The sequence below is a fragment of the Cetorhinus maximus genome, chromosome 23 (genome assembly GCF_964194155.1).
Source record: "Cetorhinus maximus chromosome 23, sCetMax3.hap1.1, whole genome shotgun sequence".
In the NCBI taxonomy this organism is placed as follows: domain Eukaryota; kingdom Metazoa; phylum Chordata; class Chondrichthyes; order Lamniformes; family Cetorhinidae; genus Cetorhinus; species Cetorhinus maximus.
The window spans coordinates 21,532,509-21,556,201 of NC_135901.1; the positions used below are offsets into that span (position 1 = coordinate 21,532,509).

At 45.3% G+C, this 23,693-nt stretch overlaps 1 protein-coding gene across 2 annotated transcripts; it reads right to left on the reverse strand.

The window, feature by feature from the left end:
* Nucleotides 1-17,703: 17,703 nt before the first annotated feature.
* LOC144697140 (uncharacterized) lies at nucleotides 17,704-22,984 on the reverse strand. 2 transcript variants are annotated; one of them, XM_078568980.1, is made up of 4 exons: nucleotides 22,908-22,984; nucleotides 22,072-22,176; nucleotides 19,591-19,676; nucleotides 17,710-18,712 (listed from the first exon to the last, which is right to left on the reverse strand). In XM_078568980.1, exon 4 carries the CDS (start codon nucleotides 18,629-18,631, stop codon nucleotides 17,837-17,839), a length of 795 nt encoding a protein of 264 aa, XP_078425106.1. In that variant the 5' UTR covers nucleotides 18,632-18,712; nucleotides 19,591-19,676; nucleotides 22,072-22,176; nucleotides 22,908-22,984; the 3' UTR covers nucleotides 17,710-17,836. The 2 variants fall into 2 exon arrangements, with proteins under 2 accessions (XP_078425105.1, XP_078425106.1); XM_078568979.1 differs by lacking the exon at nucleotides 19,591-19,676 and having other exon boundaries at nucleotides 17,704-18,712.
* Nucleotides 22,985-23,693: the final 709 nt, after the last annotated feature.

The following is a 23,693-nucleotide window of genomic DNA, read 5'->3' on the forward strand; positions in this document are numbered from 1 at the left end:
CATTCTTAATTAGCACTTTTCTTAGATAATATCACCACCTTCAACACCTCTTTGATCCTTTTGTCTGTGACATATTTTGATTATCTGCTCCTATCACTGCTTGCTTGTCCCCACAACCACCCCACCCTCAACTTCTCTCTCCCCCCGCCCCCTAGCTTAGACCAGCTTATATTTCACCTCTCTCCTAACTATACTTCAGTTCTGATGAAGGGTCATGTGGAGCCGAAACGTCAGCTCTTTTCTTCTCCACCGATGCTGCCAGACTGCTGAGTTTTTCCAGGTAATTCTGTTTTTGTTTTGGATTTCCAGCATCCGCAGTAGCTTTTTGTTTTTATCTCAGGCATTCCATGTCTAACTGGTTGTTTTTATTTAATTGTAAGAAAATAGGGAAGTGTAACACAGAAATAAGCGGAGTTCATACAACTCCACCCCCCCACCCCCACCCCCCCATTTTACACCATTATTCTGTTAAACGCTCCAAGATTTAATCTTTTTAATCCTATTTGTCTTCAATACTCGACTTTCCAAGAGCTTATTTTAAACTCTTCAACTCATCTGTGATGGTCACTCTCTGTGCACAACCTGCCTTTTTTAGGAAATAAATTGATCATTACTTCTCTCTGTCAGCCTAACTTTCTCTCTTTCTATGTATCTGTCTTTCTCACTCTGCATCATTCTCCATCAATCCCACTCTTTACAGTCTTTGGAAAATATATTGTCCTTCAATAGAAACAGGAGGATGTCATTCAGCCCCCTTGACGCTACTCTGAATTCACTAAGAGAATTGCTGATCTGCCTATCGGCATCGTTCCCTTACTTCCATCTTCCTCGCTCAACAAAAGCAGGAACAACCCTGGCAAACAAACTCCCAGGAGGAGGTTGGGTGTAGGGGGCTCAATTCCACTTGAGCATTCATTGATTGAATCAAAGTCCAACACCATAATCACTCGACCAACCTGCTGCATTGGAACATTTTGCTGACCACTCATTGGTCCTTTCAGTGAACGAGACAGGACAAATTCCAACGGTCATGGTGAGTTTCTTTTTCTCAAATGTTCCTTCATTCTATTTTCATCAGTCTCCAATTTGAAATGACTGACAAGTTCTTCTCGGTATTATAACTGAGAATGTGTCTATCTGCTCAGCATTAACTGAACACGGGAAGAGAGATGCTTTGGGATTATTTGAACTTGGTTTTAGCCCATGCACCCAGTGGTTCACTGAGGGCTTGGTGATACATGTGCTACTGACATATTTACGATGCGGGGAAGAGACTGTGAAGAGAATCTGTGTATCTACATATGTATCAATATTACATAGACAAGAAGATAGAAGGGAGGGAAACTGAAATGAGTGGAGTGTATGAAGGCAGATAGAAAGACAGAATAATACATGATGGATGCACACTGGTTATAATGTACCTTCACTTGTCTGTGATTACAGATATCCGGTGACATGATGGTTGTGAACTTAATGTTGTTTATCATGTTTTGCTTCAAGATTCAAACATCCATCTTCAAGTTTGACATGTGGGGAATCTTCTCTGTTGCAGAGAGCTAGCTGCCTTTCCAGAGACTCATCAGAGATTTCAATGATGATGATGATGGCGATCATTACCATTATTTCATGTTGACATAACCAAGACAAAGTGGATAGTGGAGGGGATCCTCTTATGACAGATGATGAGGAAAGTAATGCCACACTATCTTGCACCTTAAAATCGTAGATCTCATGTGCGCCGGCATCGTCAGAATGTCAGTAAACCTCCACAATGTCACAATAGAATGTCATTCCTATTCGGTCTGTAACAGTGGAACCATCCCCCCTGTGAGCAGGCTGACTATAGCCTAGCTCGGGGTCAGAGAGTCATAGAGTTATACAGCACAGAAAAAGGCCCTTCAGCCCATTGTGTCCATGCTCGCCATCAAGCACCTATCTATTCTAATCCCATTTCCCAGCACTTGGCCCGCAGCCCTGTATGTAATGGCATTTCAAGTGCTGACCTAAATACTTCTTAAATGTTGTCAGGGTTCCTGCCTCTACCACCCCCTCAGGCAGTGTGTTCCAGATTCCAACAATCCATTGTGTGAAAATATTTTCCTCAAATCCCTTCTAAAGCTCCCGCCACTTACCTTAAATCTCCGCCCCCTGGTTATTGACACCTCCGCCGAGGGGAAAAGTTTCTTCTTATCTACCCTATCTATGCCCCTCATAATTTTGTACACATCTATCAGGTCCCGCCTCAGCCTTCTCTGCTCTAAGGAAAACAACCCTAGCCTATCCAGTCTCCCTTTATAGCTGAAACAGTCCAGCCCTGGTAACATCCTGGTGAATCTCCTCTGCACCCTCTCCAGTGCAATCACATTCTTCCTATAGTTTGGCACCCAGAATTGCACAGATTACTCCAGAAGCGTCCCAACTAGTGTTGTATATAGCTCCAACATAACCCCCCTGCTCTTATATTCTGTGCCTCGACTAATAGAGGCAAGTATCCCATTTGCCTTCTTAACCACATTGTCTACCTGTTCTGCTGCCTTCAGGGATGGACTTGTACACCAAGGTCCCTCTGATCCACTGTACTTCCTCGGCTCGTGACATTCATTTGTATTCTCTTGCCATGTTAATCCTCCCAAAATACATCACCTCACATTTCTCAGGATTAAATTCAATTTGCCACTGCTCTGTCCATTTTACCAGCCCATCTATATTACCCTGTAATCTTAGGCTTTCCTCTTCACTATTTACGACACCACCAATTTTTGTGTCACCTCCAAATTTAATGATTATACCTCCTATATTCACATCGAAATCATTAATGTACACTACAAACAGCAAGGGTCCCAGCACCGATCCCTGAGGTATACCACTTATCACAGGCTTCCAATCACAAAAACAACTTTGGACCATCACCCTCTGCCTCCTGCCACTAAGCCAATTTTGGATCCAATTTGCCAAATTGCAGAGCTCGAAATCGGGACTAAATTAACTACGTTAACTTTCTGGGGGCTGCAGCTGACCGACGCTGCAGAGTACTACTGCTCCCTGAGGCTCACAGTGACAGAAAACAGTGAAACTCTCATACAGAACTCCCCCCACTCTGGATGCCTGGGTCCCAGCTGCTGAAGCGTGATATAAGGTCTGACACGGTGCTGAGTCACGCCCCTGTGAGCTGACACACACGGAGACGGAGCCAGGAAGCAGCCCCTTGTGTGAAGGACTCACAACAGACTGATTATTTGACACTGGGAAGTGTTCTTGAGTGTCAGCAATCTCTGTCTCGGTGCATATCTGAACATTGAACCCTGGTTTTAAAGGGAGAAGTATTTGATCAGAGGCAGGAAGGAAGGTTTAACCTGTATATTGATTCTCTGATGGGTCTGTCTGTCCGACTGGATTCTACAGTCTGTTTTCTCAGCTGCTCCTGGAGACAGTTGGGTGACAGTTTAAGCCGAGTTTCTATCTGACACCCAACAGCCAGGAGCTCCCAGCCACAGTCCAAAGGCAGTTTTTGTACAGGGGTGAGACAGTTTACCATCACTGTGAGTCTTAGAGAGAGTGCAGTGTGAATACGCTGGTGTCTCAGCAGGTCATTGCTTCTTGTAAAGGTATTCTCACATTCAGAATATTGAAACAGAGTGAACACATTGGTTTTCAGTGTATTGGGAAGATTCAGAGAGAAGCCGGAAGCGGCGGATAGTGAGAGTGGAGAATGTTCATTGTTTAATATTCGGCTCTGGGGCCGCACTCGGGATTTGTAAACCCCGCCCGGGGTTTATTAACCCTCTCACCTGACAGCTCATAATACCCGGCTGATTGACAGCAGCTCCGGACCAATAGCAGGAGGGGGCGTATCCGCGGCAGGTTCTCGAGCCAATCGGAGTGTTGGAGGGGCGGGGCTAGGCTGCGACTGAAGCATGCGCAGTACTGGAATCGGAGCCGGTTGAAGGTGGTCGGGTTAAGATCTCAAAGGGTGAGAAATGAAGCCGACGGCTGGAGATTGTGAACCGGGGGGAGCCTGGAAACCACGCGCGAGCTCGGAGGACGGGGAGATGGTGGCCTAGTGGTAATGTCACTGGGCTAGAAACCCAGAGACCCTGTTCTGAGGATACGGATTCAATTCAGTGAATAAATCTGGAATATAAACCTCGGCTCGGAAATAGTGACCATAAAACTATCATGGGTTGTTTTAAAACTTCATCTGGTTCACCAGCGCCCCTTCAGGGAAGGAAATCTGCCAACCTACATGTGACTCCAGACCCACAGTGAAGTGGTTCACTCTGAAACCGTCCGGCAAGCCACTCAGTTCCAGGTCTATTGGGATGGGCAACGCCCACTTCCCATCATAGAATTAAAAAAACATGGTGGCTGTGGGACTGGAAACCCTGCTAAGAGGCCTGGCTTATGCAGGCAACTGCCTGTCACCATCTTGGGAGGGGAAGGTGGTGGTGGTGGGGGGGGGGGGGATGGGGGGGTGAATGGTTGGCCATATTGGTGAGGGAATTGTCATTTGTGGGAGAGAATTCCAAACTTTTGTTTTTGTGTCAACAATTGTTACCTCATTTCAATCTGAAAGACCTGGCTACAATTTTTAGACCATGCCCCTAGTCCACAACTCCCCAGTTAACAGAAATAATTTCTCTCTATCTTGGATAAATTCCTGGGAACACAATCCGAGTTTCAGTCATCTCTCCTGATAATTTATTTTCAGGTATCAATGTGATTGGAAAAGCATCTGGATACACAAAGCCCTGATCAGACGACATCTGGAGAATGGTGGTCAGTTCTGGGCAGGAAGGATACATTTTCCCTGGAGGGAGTGCAGCGCAGATTTACCTGAATGATACCTGGACTCCAAGAGTTAAATTGTGAGGAGAGATGACACAAAGTTGGGTTGTATTCCCTGGAATTTAGAAGATTAAGGGGTGATTTGATCAAAGTTGTCAAAATATTAATTGGAACTGAGTGGAGAGATAGAGAGAAACAATTTCCACCAGTTGGTGAATCTGGGACTGTTCAATGTCATTAATACCTTTGGTTAACAAAGATTGTTCAATGTCAGATTTAACATTAACATTGATCTTGCATCAACCAGGGATGAGAACTGAACATCCAGGGCTTTTCAGTATTTAGGAAGGACAGACAAAAAGGAAAAGGTGGTGGAGTTGCATTGCTGGTTAAAGAGGATATCAACGCAATAGTGGGCATAATGTAAACATGAGAGCTAGACCTTTCAGAAGTGAAGTTAGCAAACACCTCTACACACAAAGGGAGGTAGAAGTGAGGAACTCTGTTCCACAAACAGCAGTTGATGCAAGATCAATGTTAATGTTAAATCTGACATTGAACAATCTTTGTTAACCAAAGGTATTAATGGATGTGGAGCAAAGGCAAGTGTTTAGAGTTAGATCACAGATCAGCCATGATCTTATTTCATGGTGGAACAGACACGAGGGACTAAATAGCCATCCCCTAGAATCAAAGAAACTTACAGCACAGAAAGAGGCCATTCAATCTTTTGTGCTTCTGCTGTCTCTTTGAAAGAGCAGTCATGTTTAGACCCTCATACCCGCATTCTGTTTGTAATCAGTAAGTTCCTCATTCTCAAATCACTGTCAACTTCCTTTTAAAATTCCATGTAGAATCAGGTTCCAGCACATTTTCAGGTCAAGAGTTCCCAATCCTGACAACTCCCTGTTGGTGCAGAAACTGCTGAACTTGATGTTGAGTTCTGGAAGGTTGTAAAGTGTCGAATCTAAAGATGAGCTGCTGTTCCTCGAGCTCCCATTGAGGTTCATTGGAACAGTTCAGGAGGCCAAGGACAGAGAAGTCAGAGTGGGAGTGGGGCAGAGAATTAAAATGACAAGTGAATGGAAGCTCAGGGTCAAGCTCACAGACTGAATGGAGGTTGTTCCACAAAGTGATCACCCAATCTGTGTTTGATCTTCCCAATGTAGAGCAGACTACAAGGTGAGCAATGAATAAAGAAACTAAATGGAAAAAATTACAAGTAAATCACTGTTTGTTGTAGGCCGAAGAAAGATGCTTCATTTGAAGAGTAAGGGTTACAAAGTAAACAAGCCGATTTCCAGAATATTAAATCACCAGCCTGGTTACAGCGATTATTAACATCAGCAGAAACAAACCCACACTATCAGAATTAACATGGTTCAGTCCTGGATGTGATTAACAGCAGAATCCAACCCCTGGAGTCACTGCTGAACTTGCTGGTGTGTCAGCCGGTTGGATGATGGATTAAATCCCTTCTCACACATGGAGCAGGTGTCCGGCCTCTCCCCAGTGTGAACTCGCTGCTGTGTGTCTTGGAGTTGATGGTTTTCCCTATGCACCAGCTGCTCTTGTCTTTCCAGGTGGTGGGGGTCATGGGTTTGTGAGATTCTATCAAAAACTCTGGTTGAATTGCAGATCTATGAAATCCATCTCCTTTTCCCCTCCTCCACCTCTCTCTCTTCTCCCACAGAGGCCGGAGTCTTGTGTAGGCCCAGACCGGGTGGCAGGTTCCCTTCCCTGAAGGACATTGTGGAACCAGTTGGGTTTTTATGACAATCTAGCAGTTTTCATGGTCATTTTATCCTAGTGCTGCCTCCACAAATTATCAGATTCATTCAGCTCAATTTCACAGCCTGCCCTTGTGTTTTTGTGGGTTCTGTTTCATATTTCCTTGTTTGTTTTAAATTCATTTTACAGGGTATTAGAAAGATTTTCAGTTGGGAAAGTCAAACCAAACATCACATCAAAATCTGCCAGAGTCGTTCGATTCATCAGGACCTGAATATCATCAGCCTTTGAACATGGAAGCAAAAAGTACCGTTCACACCAGGGAGAAACCCTGGAAATGTGGGGACTGTGGGAAGGGATTCAGATCCCCGTCTGAGCTGGAAACTCATCGACGCAATCACACCGGGGAGAGACCATACATCTGCTCCGTGTGTGGGAAGGGATTCACTCAGTTAGTCTGTCTTCAGAGGCACCAGCGACTTCACACTGGGGAGAGGCCGTTCACCTGTTCTGTGTGTGGAAAAGGATTCACTCTCTCATCCCACCTGCTGAAACACCAGCAAGTTCACACTGACAAGAGAGAGTTTAAATGTCCCAACTGTGAAAAGAGCTTTAAAAACCCACACGGACTGAGGGTGCACCAGCACATTCACACCAGGTATGCACAGTTCAGCTGCTCACAGTGTGGGAAGAGGTTCAGGACATCACCCCACCTTCTGACACACCAACGAGTTCAAATGATGAGAGACCTTTTAAATGTCCAGACTGTGGGAAGTGCTTCAAAACTACTGGGGATCTGCAATATCATCAACGTATTCACACTGATGAGAGACCGTTCAGGTGCTCTCACTGTGGGACTGGCTTCAGGCAATCGTCTCACCTCACTACACACCAGCGCACTCACACTGGGGAGAGGCCATTCACCTGCTCCACGTGTGGGAAGGGATTCAGTCAGTCATCCAACCTGTTGACACACCGACAAGTTCACACTGAGGAGAGGCCATTCACCTTCTCTGAATGTGGAAAGGGATTCACACGATCATCCCACCTGCTGAGCCACCAGCACATTCACACTGGAGAGAGGCCGTTTACCTGCTCCAAGTGCGGGAAGGGATTCACACAATCATCAGCGCTGCTGACACACCAGTGAGTTCACACTGGGGAGAGACCCTTCACCTGCTGCATGTGTGGGAAGGGATTTAATCGATCATCCAACCTGGGGAAACACCAGCGAGTTCACATGTGACTGCACTGCTCTGATTCTGCTGCTGTTAGTCAGATTCAGGAGTGAACCTTGTTAATTATGATATTGGGGAAGTGTTGATGCTGTTGTTGCTAACCACAGTGTCCGGGCTGGAGTTGACAATTGTGAAGTGCCTTTCACAATCTCAGGACATCTCTGTGTGCAGTAAGCCTCCACAAACAGCAATGTGATAATGACCAGAGATGATCTGTTTTTAGTGAGATTGGCTGAGGGTGAAATATTGGCCTCACAGGGGAGAACTCCCCTCCTTCCAAATAGTGGCCATGGGATCCTTCACAGTCCATGTCCAAATGCAGCTACATCTGGACAATATCCAGATTTGGGCTGACAAGTGGCAAGTAACATTCACGCCACAGAAGTGTCAGGCAATGACCATCTCCAACAAGAGAGAATCCAACCATTGGCCCTTGATGTTCAAAGGCATTACCATCACTGAATCCCCCACGATCAACATCCTGGGGGTTACCATTGACCAGAAACTGAACTGCACCAGCCATATAAATACTGTGGCTACAAGAGCAGGTCAGAGGCTAGGAATCATGCATCAAGTAACTCACCTCCTGGCTCCCCAAAGCCTGTCTACCATTTACAAGGCACAAGTCAGGAGTGTGTTGGAATACTCCCCACTTGCCTGGATGAGTTCAGCTCCCACAACACTCAAGAAACTTTACACCGTCCAGGACAAAGTAGCCTGCTTGATTGGCACCACATCCTCAAACATTCACTCCCTCCACCACCAATGCACAGTAGCAGCAGTGTGTACCATCTGCAAGGTGCACTGCAAGTATTCACCAAGGCTCCTTCAACAGCACCTTTCAAACCCACAACCGCTACCATCTAGAAGGACAAGGGCAGCAGATAGATGGGAATACCACCACCTGGAAGTTCCCCTCCAAGTCACTCACTATCCTGACTTAGAAATATATCGCCGTTCTTCACTGTTGCTGGGTCAAAATCCTGGAACTCCCTTCCTAACAGCACTGTGGGTGTACCTACACCACATGGACTGCAGCGGTTCAAGAAGTCAGCTCACCGCCACCTTCTCAAGGGCAACTAGGGATGGGCAATATATGCTGGCCCAACCAGCGAAGCCCACATCCCATGAATGAATGAACAAAAAACATCCAGAGTATTGTGTATAGTACTGTTCTCCTTATTTAGGAAAGATGTCAATGTGTTAGAAGCAATTCAGAGAAGGTTTACTAGACTAATACCAGGAATGGGTGGGTTGTCTTATGAGGAAAGGCTTTTTTTTCATTTGTTCATGGGATGTGGGCATCACTGGCTAGGCCAGCATTCATTGCCCATCCCTAATTGACCTTGTTCAGAGGCATTTCAGAGTCAACCACATTGTTATGGGTCTGGAGTCACATGCAGGCCAGACTAGGTAAGGATTGCACAGTAAAGGGCATTAGTGAACCAGATGGGTATTTACAACAATCGGCAATGGTTTCATGGTCATCAACAGACTTTGAACTCCAGATGTTTTATTGGATTTAAATTCCAGCAGCTGCCGTGGTAGGATTCAAATCCGAGTCCCCAGAGCATTACCCTGGGTCTCTGGAATACTAGTCAGTGACAATACCACTGTGCCACTGCCTCCCCTCCCACCAAGGTTTGGCTTGGACAGGTTAGGCTTGTATCCGCTAGAATTTAGAAGAATAAGAGGTGACTTAATTGAAATGTTTAAGATCCTGAGGGGTCTTGACAGGGTAGATGTGGAGAGAATGTTTCCTCCTGTCAGAGAATCTAGAACTAGGGGGTCACTGTTTAAAAATAAGGGTTTGCTCATTTAAGACAGAGATGAGGAGAAATTTTTTTCCCTCAGAGGACTGTGAGTCTTTGGAACTCACCATTAGAGATATAAATTAGCCACGTGGGTCAAAAAATCAAAGGGGTTGTTTTTATGGTAAAAGACAGTTAATTTACATTTCTGTTTGGACCATCCTTGGTATATCACATCATGTAGATAGGCTGTGGGGGTTAGGAAAGTTCTTTGGTTTAATTTATCTATGTGTGGCCATCTTGGTGATGCAACAGAGAGTGGGCGGGGCTTCATGGTCCCAGTGACCAGGAGAGAAAATGATGAATTCATTGATTATATTCTCAATCTCCACACAGGGACTTGAGAACAGAACCCAGCTAGATTAGAGAGAGGGATAAACTGGGAGTGAGGAGAGGAATGGTGGAGATGGTATGATGGGTTTGGCAGGATGACCATATCTCATGGAGAAAATTAAGGGACAATCTGCCATGGGAGTCCATATGAGTGGGTGGGAGGGTCTTGGTTGGGATGCTGCCAGAGCTGGTGAGGCGCCGAGGAATGGGGTGAATTGGCTGACAGAGCTGTTGGAGCACAGAGACAGTAAGGCACAGTGTTCTGCATGAGGCATGACCACAAAGGTCCAATTTAAGGGACAAACAGTGTTCTGGCACCAGGAAGCCCAGGACAGCTGAATACAGGACAATTTTGTAAAATCCTGTACATTTGGATACCCTGCGTTTTGGATTCCAGCACAGGGAGGAGGAAGAGTGTGTGGGATGAGGGTTTACCGCCTTGCAGGAACAAGAGAGGAAACCGGGTTCCATAGAAACCAAAATTGTCTGTTTAGAATTTCTATCCTGTCTTTACAGTGATGAGTTTTGTAAACTCCTTTTCCAGGATATTAGAATGGGTTTTACAGGTAGGAGGCTCAAACCGAACACCACAGCATGATCTGACAGAATCACTCGATTCATCAGGACCTGAAGATCATCAACCTTTCAATGTGGATGGAGAAATGTTTGTCTGTTCTGCCCGTGGGGAAATGTTTCAAACATCAGTATGACTGGAAAATCACCAAGACATGCACACCCGAGTGAGAGTGTTCCAGTGTACTGACTGTGGAAAGAGCTTTAGTTACACAGCCTGAATAAAGATCACACCATTCACAGTGGGGAGAAACCATACACGTGTTCTGTGTGTGGACGAGACTTCAACTGATTGTCCAATCTGAAGAGACACAAGGACACCGGCACCATGGAGAAACCATGGAACTGGGAGGAATGTGGTAAAGGATTCAATTCTTCATCCAGGCTGGAAATTCATCAATGCATTCACAATGGGGAAAAGCCATTCAGTTGTTCCGTGTGTGGGATGGGGTTCACTCGGTCATCCGGCCTTCGGTCACACCAGCGAGTTCACACTGAGAAGAAGCCATTCAGCTGCACAACCTGTTGAGAGAGGTTCAAGTCTTCATCCATCCTCACTGAACACCAGCGGATTGACACGGGTGGGAGACCATTCACTTGCTTTGTGTGTGGGAGTTGTTGCAAGGATACGCTTTTGCTTCAGTGACTGGAAGCCAGTGTCCAGTGGTGTACCACAGGGATCTGTGCTGCGTCCCTTATTATTTGTCATTTATATAAACGACATGGATGACTATGTGGGGGGTAGGATTAGTAAGTTTGCGGATGACACAAGGATTGGCCGGGTAGTTAACAGTGAGGTTGAATGTCTTGGGCTACAGGAAGAGATAGACGGGATGGTCAAATGGGCAGATAAGTGGCAGATGGAATTTAAACCTGACAAGTGTGAGGTGATACACTTTGAAAGGAGTAATTTGACAAGGAAGTATTCAATGAATGGCTTGACACCAGGGAGTTTTGAGGAACAAAGGGACCTTGGTGTGTGTGTCCATAGATGTCTGAAGGCAGAGGGGCATGTTAGTGCGGTGGTGAAAAAGGCATATGGGACACTTGCCTTTATCAATTGAGGCATAGATTACAAAAGTAGGGAGGTCATGTTGGAGTTGTATAGAACCTTGGTGAGGCCACTGCTGGAGTACTGTGTGCAGTTCTGGTCACCACATTATAGGAAGGATGTGATTGCACTGGAGAATGTGCAGAGGAGATTCACCAGGATGTTGCCTGGGATGAAACATTTAAGTTATGAAGAGAGGTTGGATAGACTTGGGTTGTTTTTGTTGGAGCAGAGAAGACTGAGGGGCGACCTGATCGAAGTGTACAAGATTATGAGAGGCATGGACAGGGTGGATAGGAAGCAGCTATTCCACTTAGTTGAAGGGTCAGTCACAAGGGGACATAAGTTCAAGGTGAGGGGCAGGAGGTTTAGCGGGGAATGAGAAGAAAAACATTTTTACCCAGAGGGTGGTGACTGTCTGGAATGCACTGCCTGGGAGGGTGGTGGAGGCGGGTTGCCTCACATCCTTTAAAAAGTACCTGGATGAGCACTTGGCACATCATAACACTCAAGGCTATGGGCCAAGTGCTAGTAAATGGGATTAGGTAGGTAGGTCAGGTGTTTCTCACGTGTCGGTGCAGACTCGATGGGCCGAAGGGCCTCTTCTGCATTGTGTGATTCTGTGTGGGAAGGGATTCACTGAGGTATTTGCCCTCCAGTAACACCACTGAATGCACACAAAGGAGAATCCATTCAGCTGTACTTCCTGCGGAAAGAGTTTTAGGCAGTCAACCGACCTCAGTGAACACCAACTTACTCACACTGTGGAGAAGCCGTTCACCTGCTCCATGTGTAGAAGGGGTATCCTTGGTCATCCCAACTGCTGACACATCAGCGAGTTCACATTGGAGACAGACCGTTCACCTGCTCCTTGTGTGGGAAGGGATTCCCTTGGTTATCCCAACTGCTGACACATCAGCGAGTTCACACTGGGGACACACCGTTCATCTGCTCCTTGTGTGGGACGGGATTCCCTTGGTCATCCCAACTGCTGGCACATCAGTGAGTTCACATTGGGGACAGACCATTCATCTGCTCCTTGTGTGGGAAGGGATTCCCTAGTCACAACACCAACTGAGACACGAGCGGGTTCACAAGTGATTACAGGGTTGGATTCTGCTGTTTTTGCTGCTGTTAATCACACCCAGGATCGATAGTCTGACAATAATTGGTTTGTTTCTGCTGATGTTAACAAAACTGTAACTGGCTAAAGTTTAATATTCTGGAAATATCACTGATTTTCAGGGCTGCATTGTCCCTTTTTAAAAGCTTAATCTGTGATCTTTCCCCTTAATATGAGAACTCTCAATAGGAGCTAATTTACAACAAAATTATGAACTTTTACTTCAATCTTAAATTGATCTTTGATGCAAACTCTACAATTCAGTGTGTGAAAGGTTCCACTGATTAACATCTCCAATTAGAAAATGCTGATTAACCCTTGCTGACAATTCTTACTGACTTCCACATTCTTCACAGTGACACCTCCATAATGAAGTTAAATTATGAAGGAACAGCAATCAAAATGGTGAAATATTTTCCAGGCAGATCAATAAAAGCTTCATGAATCAGCATTGATATTGATGAAGTTTGGAAGTCGCTGATTCAATCATTTCTGACATAGCAGCAGCAACATTTGGTAAAGGTGGAACCCACAGCAACGACTGGTTTGAGACCGACTCAGCAGAGATGACATCTGTCATTGAAGCAAAAAGCAAAGCCCACTTGATGCACAACATAAAGCCAACAGCCAAATACTGTGTGCAGTTCTGGTCACCATATGAATTTAAGGGGAAGTAGTGGAGTGGTATTGTCACTGGACTCGTGTTCCAGAGACCCAGGGTAATGGGGATGCGGGTTTGAATCCCACCATGGCACATGGTGGAATTTGAATTCAAATATCTGGAATAGAAGTCCAGTGATGACCATGAAACCATTGTCATAAAAACCCATCTGGTTCACTGATGCCCTTTAGGAAAGGAAATCTGTCATCCTCACCTGGTCTGGCCTACATATGACTCCAGACCAACAGCAACTCCTAAAAATGCTCTCTAAACAAGGGCAATTAGGGATTGGCAATAAATGCATGGGTTTATATGTCATGAGAACACACATACACAAACAAACTGGGTCTCTTTTCTTTTGAAATAAGACGTCTGAGGGCTAAGCTAATCATTTAAAATGATGAAAGGTTTTGATAGGATACAGGGAGAATGTTTACTCTTGTGGAGAAAAGCATAACTAGACACCATCAATATAAAATTGTCACCAAGAAATCCAATAGGGAATTCAGAAGAAACTTCTTCACCCACAGATGGTGTGAGTGAAGTGAATAGTATCAATGTACTTATGGGGAGGCTGGACAAACATATGAGGGAGAAGGGGATATTGGGTTACGGTGATAGATTTGGAAGTGGAAAGTTGGGAGGAGGCCCGAGTGGAACATAAAAACTGAAATGGACTGGATGGGCCGAATGGTCTGTTTCTGTGCTCTATATCTATGTAATCCTATGTAAGGCTTCAACTGATTGTCCAACCTGGAGAGACACAAGGACACCCACAACAGGGAGAAACCATGGAAATGTGGGGACTGTGGGAAGGGATTCAGCTCTCCATCCCAGCTGGAAACTCATTGGCTTAATCACACTGGGGAGAGACTGTTCCCCTGCACCGTGTGGAGGAAGGGATTCACCGAATCATCCAGCTTCCAGAAACGCCAGCACACTCACAGTGAGGAGAAACTGTGAAACTTACACTGTGTGTGGGAAGAGATTCACTCAGTCACCCATTCTCCGGATACAGTCTGTAAGAATTCTGTTCTTTCTTTGTCTGTGTATTTATATAGTCTGTAGGAGTTGTGTTCTTTCTTTGCCTGTATGTTGATCTGTAGGGCAGAATCTGTGGAGGTGATGCCATGATTTGAACCAGCTTGTCTTAGTTTGGAACTGAGAGATGGTGGAAGTGCAGAAGTTCTATGTAATCACAGAGGAATGTGTGTGCTCTCAACAACAGGCAAACGCTGTTCAGATGAACACACCTGTGATTGGACAAGAGCCACATGATTGTGTAGTGAAATGTACATGGACAGTTCTGATTGGTGGCCTCAGGGGAGCCAGTTGGGTGGGGGGTGGTGGGGGTTTCCAGCATAAGAACAGCCCTCTCAAGGGGTTTGATGCAGTGGAGAAAAGAACAAAGGGAAGAAGACAAAGAAAGAAGCAAGAAAGCTGGAAACTCCACATGAAAACCAGAAGCTACGGGGAAAGAAGTGCGCTCTGCTGTCCAGATACGACACGGGAAGTATAGAGCTCACATTATTCTGTAATCACTGCTTGAACTTTACCTTTAGTCCAGAAGTTTGTCCTGCCTTTCTCTTAATAAAGCTGCTCCATAACTGAACTTTATTGTCACATCCGATCCTGTTGTAAGTAAGGAGTTCAATCCCTACAACCCACAAGTTCACATCAAGGAGATTCTGTCCATCTGCTCCATTTGTAGGAAAGGATTCACTTGTGTGTCCAACCTCACTGCCCATCAAGTTGTTCACTCTGATAGAGACATTTTAATTGTTCTCACTGTGTGAAGAGTTTTAAAAGCTCTAAAGATCTGATGAAATACCAACTCACTCACACTGAAGAGAAACCATTCGCCTGCACTGATTGTGGGAAGAGATTCACTACTCACTCAACCTGTGGACACACCAACCATCCTGCCAATGGAAACAATTTCTCCCAATGTAAATGAAAACTCCTAAAACATAATCAGTTCCACACCTCTATTAAATCAGTCCTTAACCTTCTCTGCTCTAAAGAGAACAATTCCAGTTTCTCCAGTCTCTCCACGTAACTGAAACCTCTCACCCCTGATACAATTCTGGCAAATTTTCCCTGCACTCTCTCAAAGGCCTCGACATCTTTCCCAAAATGTGGTGCTCAGAATTGAGCACAAGACTACATGATCAGTGATTTATAAAGATTTAGGATAACTGCCCTGCTTTTCCACTCCATGTCCCCATTAGTAAACCGAGGTTCTCATTATATTTTTATAAACAATTGATCAACATGTCCTGACGGATTCAAAGGTTTGTGTCCATACACTCCAAGGTCACTCTGTTCCTGCACTGTGTTTAAAATTGTACCATTTAGTTTATACTGCCTCTCCTCATTCGTCCTTCCAAATGCATCATTGACTGTGAATCACTTTGAGATGTTCTGAGGATGTGAAAGGTGCTAAATGAACACGTGAACTTTCTTTTACAGCTGATTAAAAGTTGTAGATTTTGATCCAAAGATTAAATTGGGATTGATATTCAAAGTTAACTACTTTACTGTAGAAAAACTCCAACTGGGAGTCAGTGAATTATGAGGAATGATCCCAAACAACGGTTCTTCAAGGTACACTGCAGGCCCGGCAGCTCAATCAGCTCCACTCTCAGCTCAGGAGACCTCAACAACTCCACAAACTATCAATAGGGGAGTTCTCCTGGTGCAGTGGGACCAATATTCGTGCTTTAACTATCACCACCAAAAAAAACTGGATTAATCAGTCACTGGTCTGATTGCTTTTTGTGGAATCTTACTGTGCACAAACTGGCTGTCATGAAACAGTAATTGGTATCTATGTAACATGATAAATGTAATAAAACATCCCAAGTGCTTCAGAGGAATTTCATAAAGAAAAAAATTGGCACTGAATTACATAGGACATTATTAATGTAGATAGCCAAAACCTTGATAGGAGAGGTAGATTTTAATGAGCATCTTTAACCAGGAGAGAGAGAGCTGGAGGAGTGGAGTGGGTTAGGGAGGGAACTTTATGCCTGGGTACAGCTACTAATGGTGGAATAATTAAAATCAGGATGTTGAAGGTCCCAGAATAAGAGAAGAGCAGATATCTCAAAGGGTGTGAGGCTGGAGATTACAAAGATTGGGAGGGATGGGGCCATAGAGGAATTTGAAAACAAGGCTACAATTTTAAAATCAGGATTTGGTCAAAACCAAGTTTTAACCATTTGGCCAATGTAGAGCAGAGAACACAGGAGTGATGGGTGAATGTGAATTGGCGTGAGAAAGCACATGGGCAGCAGGGTTTTGGACAATCTCACGTTTCCAGATGGGGGTGGGGTGAATGTGAGAGTCTGGTCAGGAATGTATTGCAATCGTCAAGTCTAAAGGTAACACAGGCATGGATGAGGGTTTCAGCAGCAGATGAGCTGGGGTGGGGTGGAGACAGGTGACAATAGGGAGATTGAAATATCTGGTATTAGTGATGGTGTGGATATGTGGTCAGAAACTCATCTTGGGGTCAAATCTGACACCAAGATTGTGAAGAGTGTGGTTCAGCCTCAGACAGTTCCCAGGGAGAGGGATGGACTCAGTAGTTAGGGAACGGAATTTGCAGCGGTGACTGAAGACAATGACTTTGGGCTTTCCAATTTTTAATTGGCAGAAATTTCTGCTCATCCAGTACTGGATGTCAGATAAGCAGTTTGATAATTTAGTAACAGTGGAGGAATGGAGAGGGATGGTGGTGAGGTAGAGCTGGTCGTTGTCAGTGCACATGTGAAAACTAACACAGTGCTTTAGGATGATGTTGCCTAGTAGCAGCATGTAGATGAGAAATAGGAGAGTCCAAGGATAGATCCTTGGGGGACACCAAGTACAAGGACTTTGCAGAGGAAATGGAGGTTGGAGATGGGGTGGTAGTTTGCTAGGACTGTGGAGTCAAGAGTTGGTTTCCCTCAGGATGATGACGATGGTGCATTTCAAGGCGAGGGTGACAGTACCAGGAGAGAGAGAGAAAAATTAACAAATATCAGCAAACATGAGCAAGTTGGATGGTCAGCAGTTTAATGAGAATAGGGGCGAGAGATTTGGATGCGGGTCTCATGGACAAGATGAGCTCTGACAGGGATTGACAGGAGGTAGAAGAGAAACTGGAGAAAGATGCAATTTCAGGGCTTGGTCAAGGAGGAACTGTGGAGACCGTTTGGCCCAGTGGGCTGGTGGGAAAGAGGGAAGCAGCAGAGGCAGCTGATCAGATTGTCTCAATCTTAGTGACAAAGAAGCTCCATGAGCTCCCCGCACTTGTTGTTGGGAGTGAGGATGAAGGAGGCTGGGTAGAGCCCTTCAGAAGGAACTAACTTGTATTCGAGATACTAAAAAGATTCGACAGGCTGTGTGTTCAACACAAAGCTGATTTATTTAATTATTGCCAGAATAATATCCCCGCAAACTGGACTGGAGTTTATTAACATCAGCAGAAACAGACCCCAATGAACATGGTTCAGTCCTGAATGTGATTAACAGCAAAATCCATCACTGTAGAAACTTGTGAACTCGCTGGTGCTTTAGCAGCGTGGATGAAGTTGTGAATCCTTTCCCACACTCAGAGCAGGTGAATGGCCTCTCCCCAGTGTGAATTCGCTGGTGATTCAGCAGGGTGGATAACTGAGTGAATCCCTTCCCACATTCCATACAGGTGAATGGCCTCTCCCCAGTGTGAATTCGCTGGTGCACAGTGAGCTGTTCTGATCGCCTGAATCCAGTCCCACAATGAGAGCACCTGAATGGTCTCTCCTCAGTATGAACACGTTGATGGGACATCAGTTCCCCAGAACTTTTAAAGCACTTCTCGCAGTCCGGGCATTTGAAAGGTCTCTCCTCAGTGTGAACTCGCTGGTGTGTCAGCAGGTGGGATGACTGAGTGAATCCCTTCCCACACTCGGAGCAGGTGAATGGCCTCTCCCCAGAGTGAATTCGCTCGTGTTCCAACAAGTTGGATAACTGAGTGAATCCCTTTCCACACTCGAAGCAGGTAAATGGCCTCTCCCCAGTGTGATCTCGCTGGTGTTTCAGCAGGCTGGATGACTGAGTGAATCCCTTCCCACACATAGAGCAGGTGAACGGCCTCTCCCCAGTGTGACTGCGTCGATGAGTTTCCAGGTCAGACGGGTAATTGAATCCCTTCCCACAATCCCCACATTTCCACGGTTTCTCCCCAGTGTGACTGCGCTTGTGTCTTGACAGGCCAGATGATTGTCTGAAGCCTCGTCCACACACAGAACACGTGTACTGTTTCTCCGCGATGTGAACGGTGCTTTTTCCTTCCATGTTCAAAGACTGATGCTTTCCAGTTATGATAAATTGGGTGACTGTCAGCTCCTGATGTGATGTTTGGCTTGAGGTTCACGACTGAAAGTGATTTAAAACAGAAAAAAGGGGGTGAGAGAGAACCCACAAAATCACAAAGGCAGGTTGTGAAATTGAGCTGAATCAATTTGGTAATTTGTGGGGCCAGCACAAGGAAGAAGTGACCATGAAAACTGCTGGATTGTCATAAAAACCCAACTGCTTCAGGGAAGGGAATCTGTCACCCAGAGTGGACCTACACGAGACACTGGCCTCTATGGGAGGAGAGAGAGAGAGGAAGAGAGAGAGTGAGGTGGAACAGGCAGGGGGTCAAAGAGAGGGAACAAACCCAGAACCTACTAAAAGGACCAGGGTATCAGGTGTATGTGAACACCATCACCTCCAAGTTCCCCTCCAAGTCACTCAGCATCCCGACTGGTCTGACATCCAGTACTGGATTAACAGAAATTTCCACCACTTAAGTACCGGGAAGACCAAAGCCTTTGTCTTCGGTCCCCACTACAAACTTCACTCCTTAGCCACCGACTCCATCCCTCTCCCTGCCAACTGTCTGAGGCTGAACCAGGCTGTTCACAACCATGGCAGGATATTTCACCCCAAGCAAGATAAGCTTTCAGCCATGAATCCACATTATCACCAAGACCGCCTATTTCCACCTCAGTAACATCATCCGACTCTGTCCTCGTCTCAGTTCATCTGCCATTGAAACTGTCATCCATTCCTTTGTAACCCCTAGACTTAACTATCCTCACACACTCCCCGCTGGCCTCCCACATTCAACCTCCCTGTGACCTTGAGGTCACGCAAAACTCTGCTGCCCGTGTGTTTACTCACACCAAGCCTTGTTCACCCGTCATCCCCATGCTCACTGACCTACAAAGACTCCTGTTTAAAAAGCACCAAAATTTAAAAATTCTCACCCTTATTTTGCTCCATGGTTGTATTCTCCCCTATTTCTGTAATCTCCTCCAGACAGTCAATCCTCCAAGATCAAAAACAAAAATACCTGGAAAAACTCAGCAGGTCTGACAGCATCTGCAGAGAGGTTGCACTCATCTAATTCAGGCGTTTATGATTGCTGGCCGCCCTTTCAGTTGCCTAGGCCCCAAACTCTGGAATTTCATCCTTAAACCTCTCCCTGTTGCTACCTCACTCTCATCCTTTAAGATAATCCTCAAAACCTACCTCTTTGGCCAGACACCTGCTGCCCGGCTCCCTCATAACAACTTATGTAGCTCAGTTCAAATGTTTCTTTATGACATTTTTGTGAAATGTCTTGGAAAGTTTTATTATGTTAAAGGCACAATATAAGTTAGAACATAAGAAATAAGAGCAGGAGTAGGCCATTCGGCCCCTCAAGCCTGTCCAGCCATTCAATAAAATCATGGCTGCTCTGCCCCAGGCCTCAACTCCTTATTCGTGCCAGTTCTTCACAGCCCTCAACTCCTCAATATTTCAAAAATCTATCTACCTCCTCTTTAAATCCTTTCAGTGATCTAGCCTCCGCAACTCTCTGGAGTAGAGAATTCCAGACATTCACTACTCTCTGAGAGATGAAATTCCTTCGCATCTCAGTTTTAAATGAGTGTCCCCTTATTCTGTAACTATGTCCCCTAGTTTGAGATTCTCCCACTAATGGAAACATCTTCTCAACATCTACCCTGACAAGCCCGCTCAGAATTTTTTTATGTTTCAGTGAGATCACACCCCACTGACTTGGATGTATATCTCTGCTTCTTCATCATTGCTGGGTCAAAATCCTGTAACTCCTCACCTAAAAACTTCATGAGATCACCTTCACCACACGGACTGCAGAGGTAAGAAGGTCAAACATCATCTTCTCCATGAGCAACTGGGCATTGGCAATACATGCTGCTGGCCTTTTAGTGATGTCCAAATCGCAAGAATAAATTTATTAAAATATGTATATATTCCAAAAACAATACTCTTTTACATTGTACGGACAGCATTTGTTTAATAACCAGATCTCCCCTAGTATCTGCCTCCCTTGATAATTTCAGATTGAAATTGCTGGGACCAACTGAGTTCCAAAGTCCTCAGGGTTAAATCCAGCAGCTTCTCCTCCATCTCCCCTCCAGCTCAAACTGATGCAAATAAGACTTTAAAAAGGGAATTGGATAAAAATCTAAGGAGAAAAAAATTTGCTGAAGAAAGGACAGGGGAGTGGGACGAGCTGATCTCTCCTTGCAGAGAACCAGAACAGGCACAAAGGATCAAATGGCCTCCGTCTGTATTGTAATCATTCAATGATTCTCTGATTCTATTAAAAAGGACCAACACTGGAGGCTGAGGACCAACTTCTGAACCAATGCCTACCTGGCAACAAACTGGCTCATAATGTGTGTTTATAGACTCGGTTCTGTGAGTAATGCTTGCAATAAAAGGAACACAAAATACTGAAGCTGCTGGAAATCTGAAATAAAAAGAGCAAATGCTGGAAATACTCAGTAGATTGGGCAGTATCTGTGGACAAAGCAAAATAGTTAATGTTTCAGGTTGTGCAGAATGAATAACGGGGAATAAAAATGATGTAGAATTTGGTGGTCAATATAAGCTTAGAAACGGAAGAGAAATGGGCCAAAGCGCAGGAAAAGAGAATTCCTGACTGAAAAATATGGTAGGAAGATAAAGCTGGTAAGCAAAATATAAAATAACAAATAGAGCTAAAATACACCCAATACTGGAAGCAGAGGATGTTAGAGAATGGAAGAGAGGTGATCTGGAAGGGCAGAGGTGAAACAGAGCAATAGATGGATTCAGATCCACAGAACAGGAGCTGCACAGCCCGAGAGCCATGAAACTCTCACAGATAACAAAGTACAGCACTAAGAGTTCTAAATGGTAGCTGAATGGTCAAAAATACTCACCTCTGAAACAATTTCACTGTTTTCAATATTAAAATCTCCTGCTGGAGCCTGCAGCTGGAAAGATATCAGAAGCACTGGAGGCAGAGAAAAATCTCCCAGTTGAGGAGGAGTGGAGGTGATGTCACTGAGCAATTGTCGGTGTGTGATGACATCACAGACACGAACACAGAACATCTGGGTCTGTGCAAACCAGTGATCACCACACATTGTGAAGGATGTGAGGGTCCTTGAGAGGGTGAAGAGGAGATTTACCAGAATGGTTCCAGGGGTGTGAATTTTATTTGCTATGTTAGGTTGGAGAAACTGGGGCTGTTCTCCTTGGAGCAAAGGGGATTGAGGGGAGATTTGATAGAGGTGTACAAGTTTATAATAGGTTTAGGTAAGGTAGATAAAGAAAAACTGTTCCCATTATCTGATTGTGAAAAGGTTACTCGCCATAGATTAAAGTTTTGGGGAGATGAGAGGAAGAAATTTTACACAACGAGTGGTAATGACCTGGAACTCAATGCTTACACTCAAAGGCTGATAATATCCAGGTCCTGATGAATTTCTGATTCTGTCAGATGTTGATGTGATGTTTGGTTTGAGTTTCTTGTCTGAAAATCTTCTTCTAATACCCTGTGAAAAAAGTTCACAAAAGCCATCACTGTCAGTCCAGGATAGGAAACCAGAAGAGAAAAGCATTTTTCTTGATTTGAGTTTGCTGTGTGTAAATCCTCCCCTTCTAATCCCCTGTAAAAGGAGTTTCAAAAATCCATCCCTCTCAGTCTAGGAGAGAAATTCACAATATTCTCCCCTCCTGCCACCTGGCCCAAGGTGACCGCGCATGCGCCCTGCTGTACATTACCCTCCGTCGTCATCAGCAGTTCCTCGATTCAAGGATGACATTTAATCAGGGTCATGAGTTTCTGCCGTGGGTCTTCATGTGATTAAACAGATGCACAGAGCTTTGGACACATTGGGTTCCATGAGGTATTGGGATTAGGACAGCAGGATTTGCTTCCTTTTCTTTCCTTCTCTGCTCCTCAATAAGACATTGGGACTCAAAGGGCAATACAGCTTGATGGACAAACTGTCCCCATTCTGAACAATGGGTAACAAGCTCCTCCCAGTCATTAAAAACATTGCCCCCTATAAAGATGGCGGCCGTGCATGCGCCCTGCTGCACATTACTCCATTGAAGATGGCGGCCGTTAGCCTGCCCGATCACTGGCCCCGCTTGGTGAAAACAGTGGAACGATAAGTTCTTTTTCGGGGTTCGCGGCTTACACAACATGTTTAAGAAGCCTCCCCGCCCACCCACCGGATCTATCGCTCCCTCCGCCCCGCCATCCCCCCCTACTCCTTACCGATTGCGGATCCGAGAAAGAAGCGTCTTTTACTCTCGCCATTACCATCACTGCGCATGCTTCTGTCACAAGACGAGCCCCGCCCCTCATTCACTCCTATTCGTTGGATGACCAGCCGCTCCAGCTCGGTCCTCCTGCCCCTCCCCTTGTTTCTATTGGTCCGGAGCTGCCGTCAATTACCCGGGCATTGTGACGGTTTCAAACGCTGAGAGCGGCCGCAGACTCAGCCTGACTTGTTGATTCTTGGCAGCATTTTCTGTTTGGGAATTAGAGCTAGAGATGGATGGTCAGTTCCCCTCTGTCCGGAGGGGGGGATTCATTTCCCCAGTGCAGTGATTATCACAGAGATAAAAGCAAAAAACTGCGGATGCTGGAAATCCAAAACAAAAACAGAATTACCTGGAAAAACTCAGCAGGTCTGGCAGCATCGGCGGAGAAGAAAAAAGTTGACGTTTCGAGTCCTCATGACCCTTCACCCCTCTCCTAATGTTACTCAGTTCTGTTGAAGGGTCATGAGGACTCGAAACTTCAACTTTTTTCTTCTCCACCGATGCTGCCAGACCTGCTGAGTTTTTCCAGGTAATTCTGTTTTTGTGTCAGTGATTATCACGTTTACTTTACATGAGAAAGTCCCCGGTTCAATCCCGGCTCTGAAGAAGTCATACGGACTCGAAACATAAACTCTCATTCTCTCCCCACAGATACTGTTAGACCTGCTGAGTTTTTCCTTCGTTTTCTGTTTCAGATTTCCAGCATCCGCAGTATTTTGCTTTTATCAATCCCGGC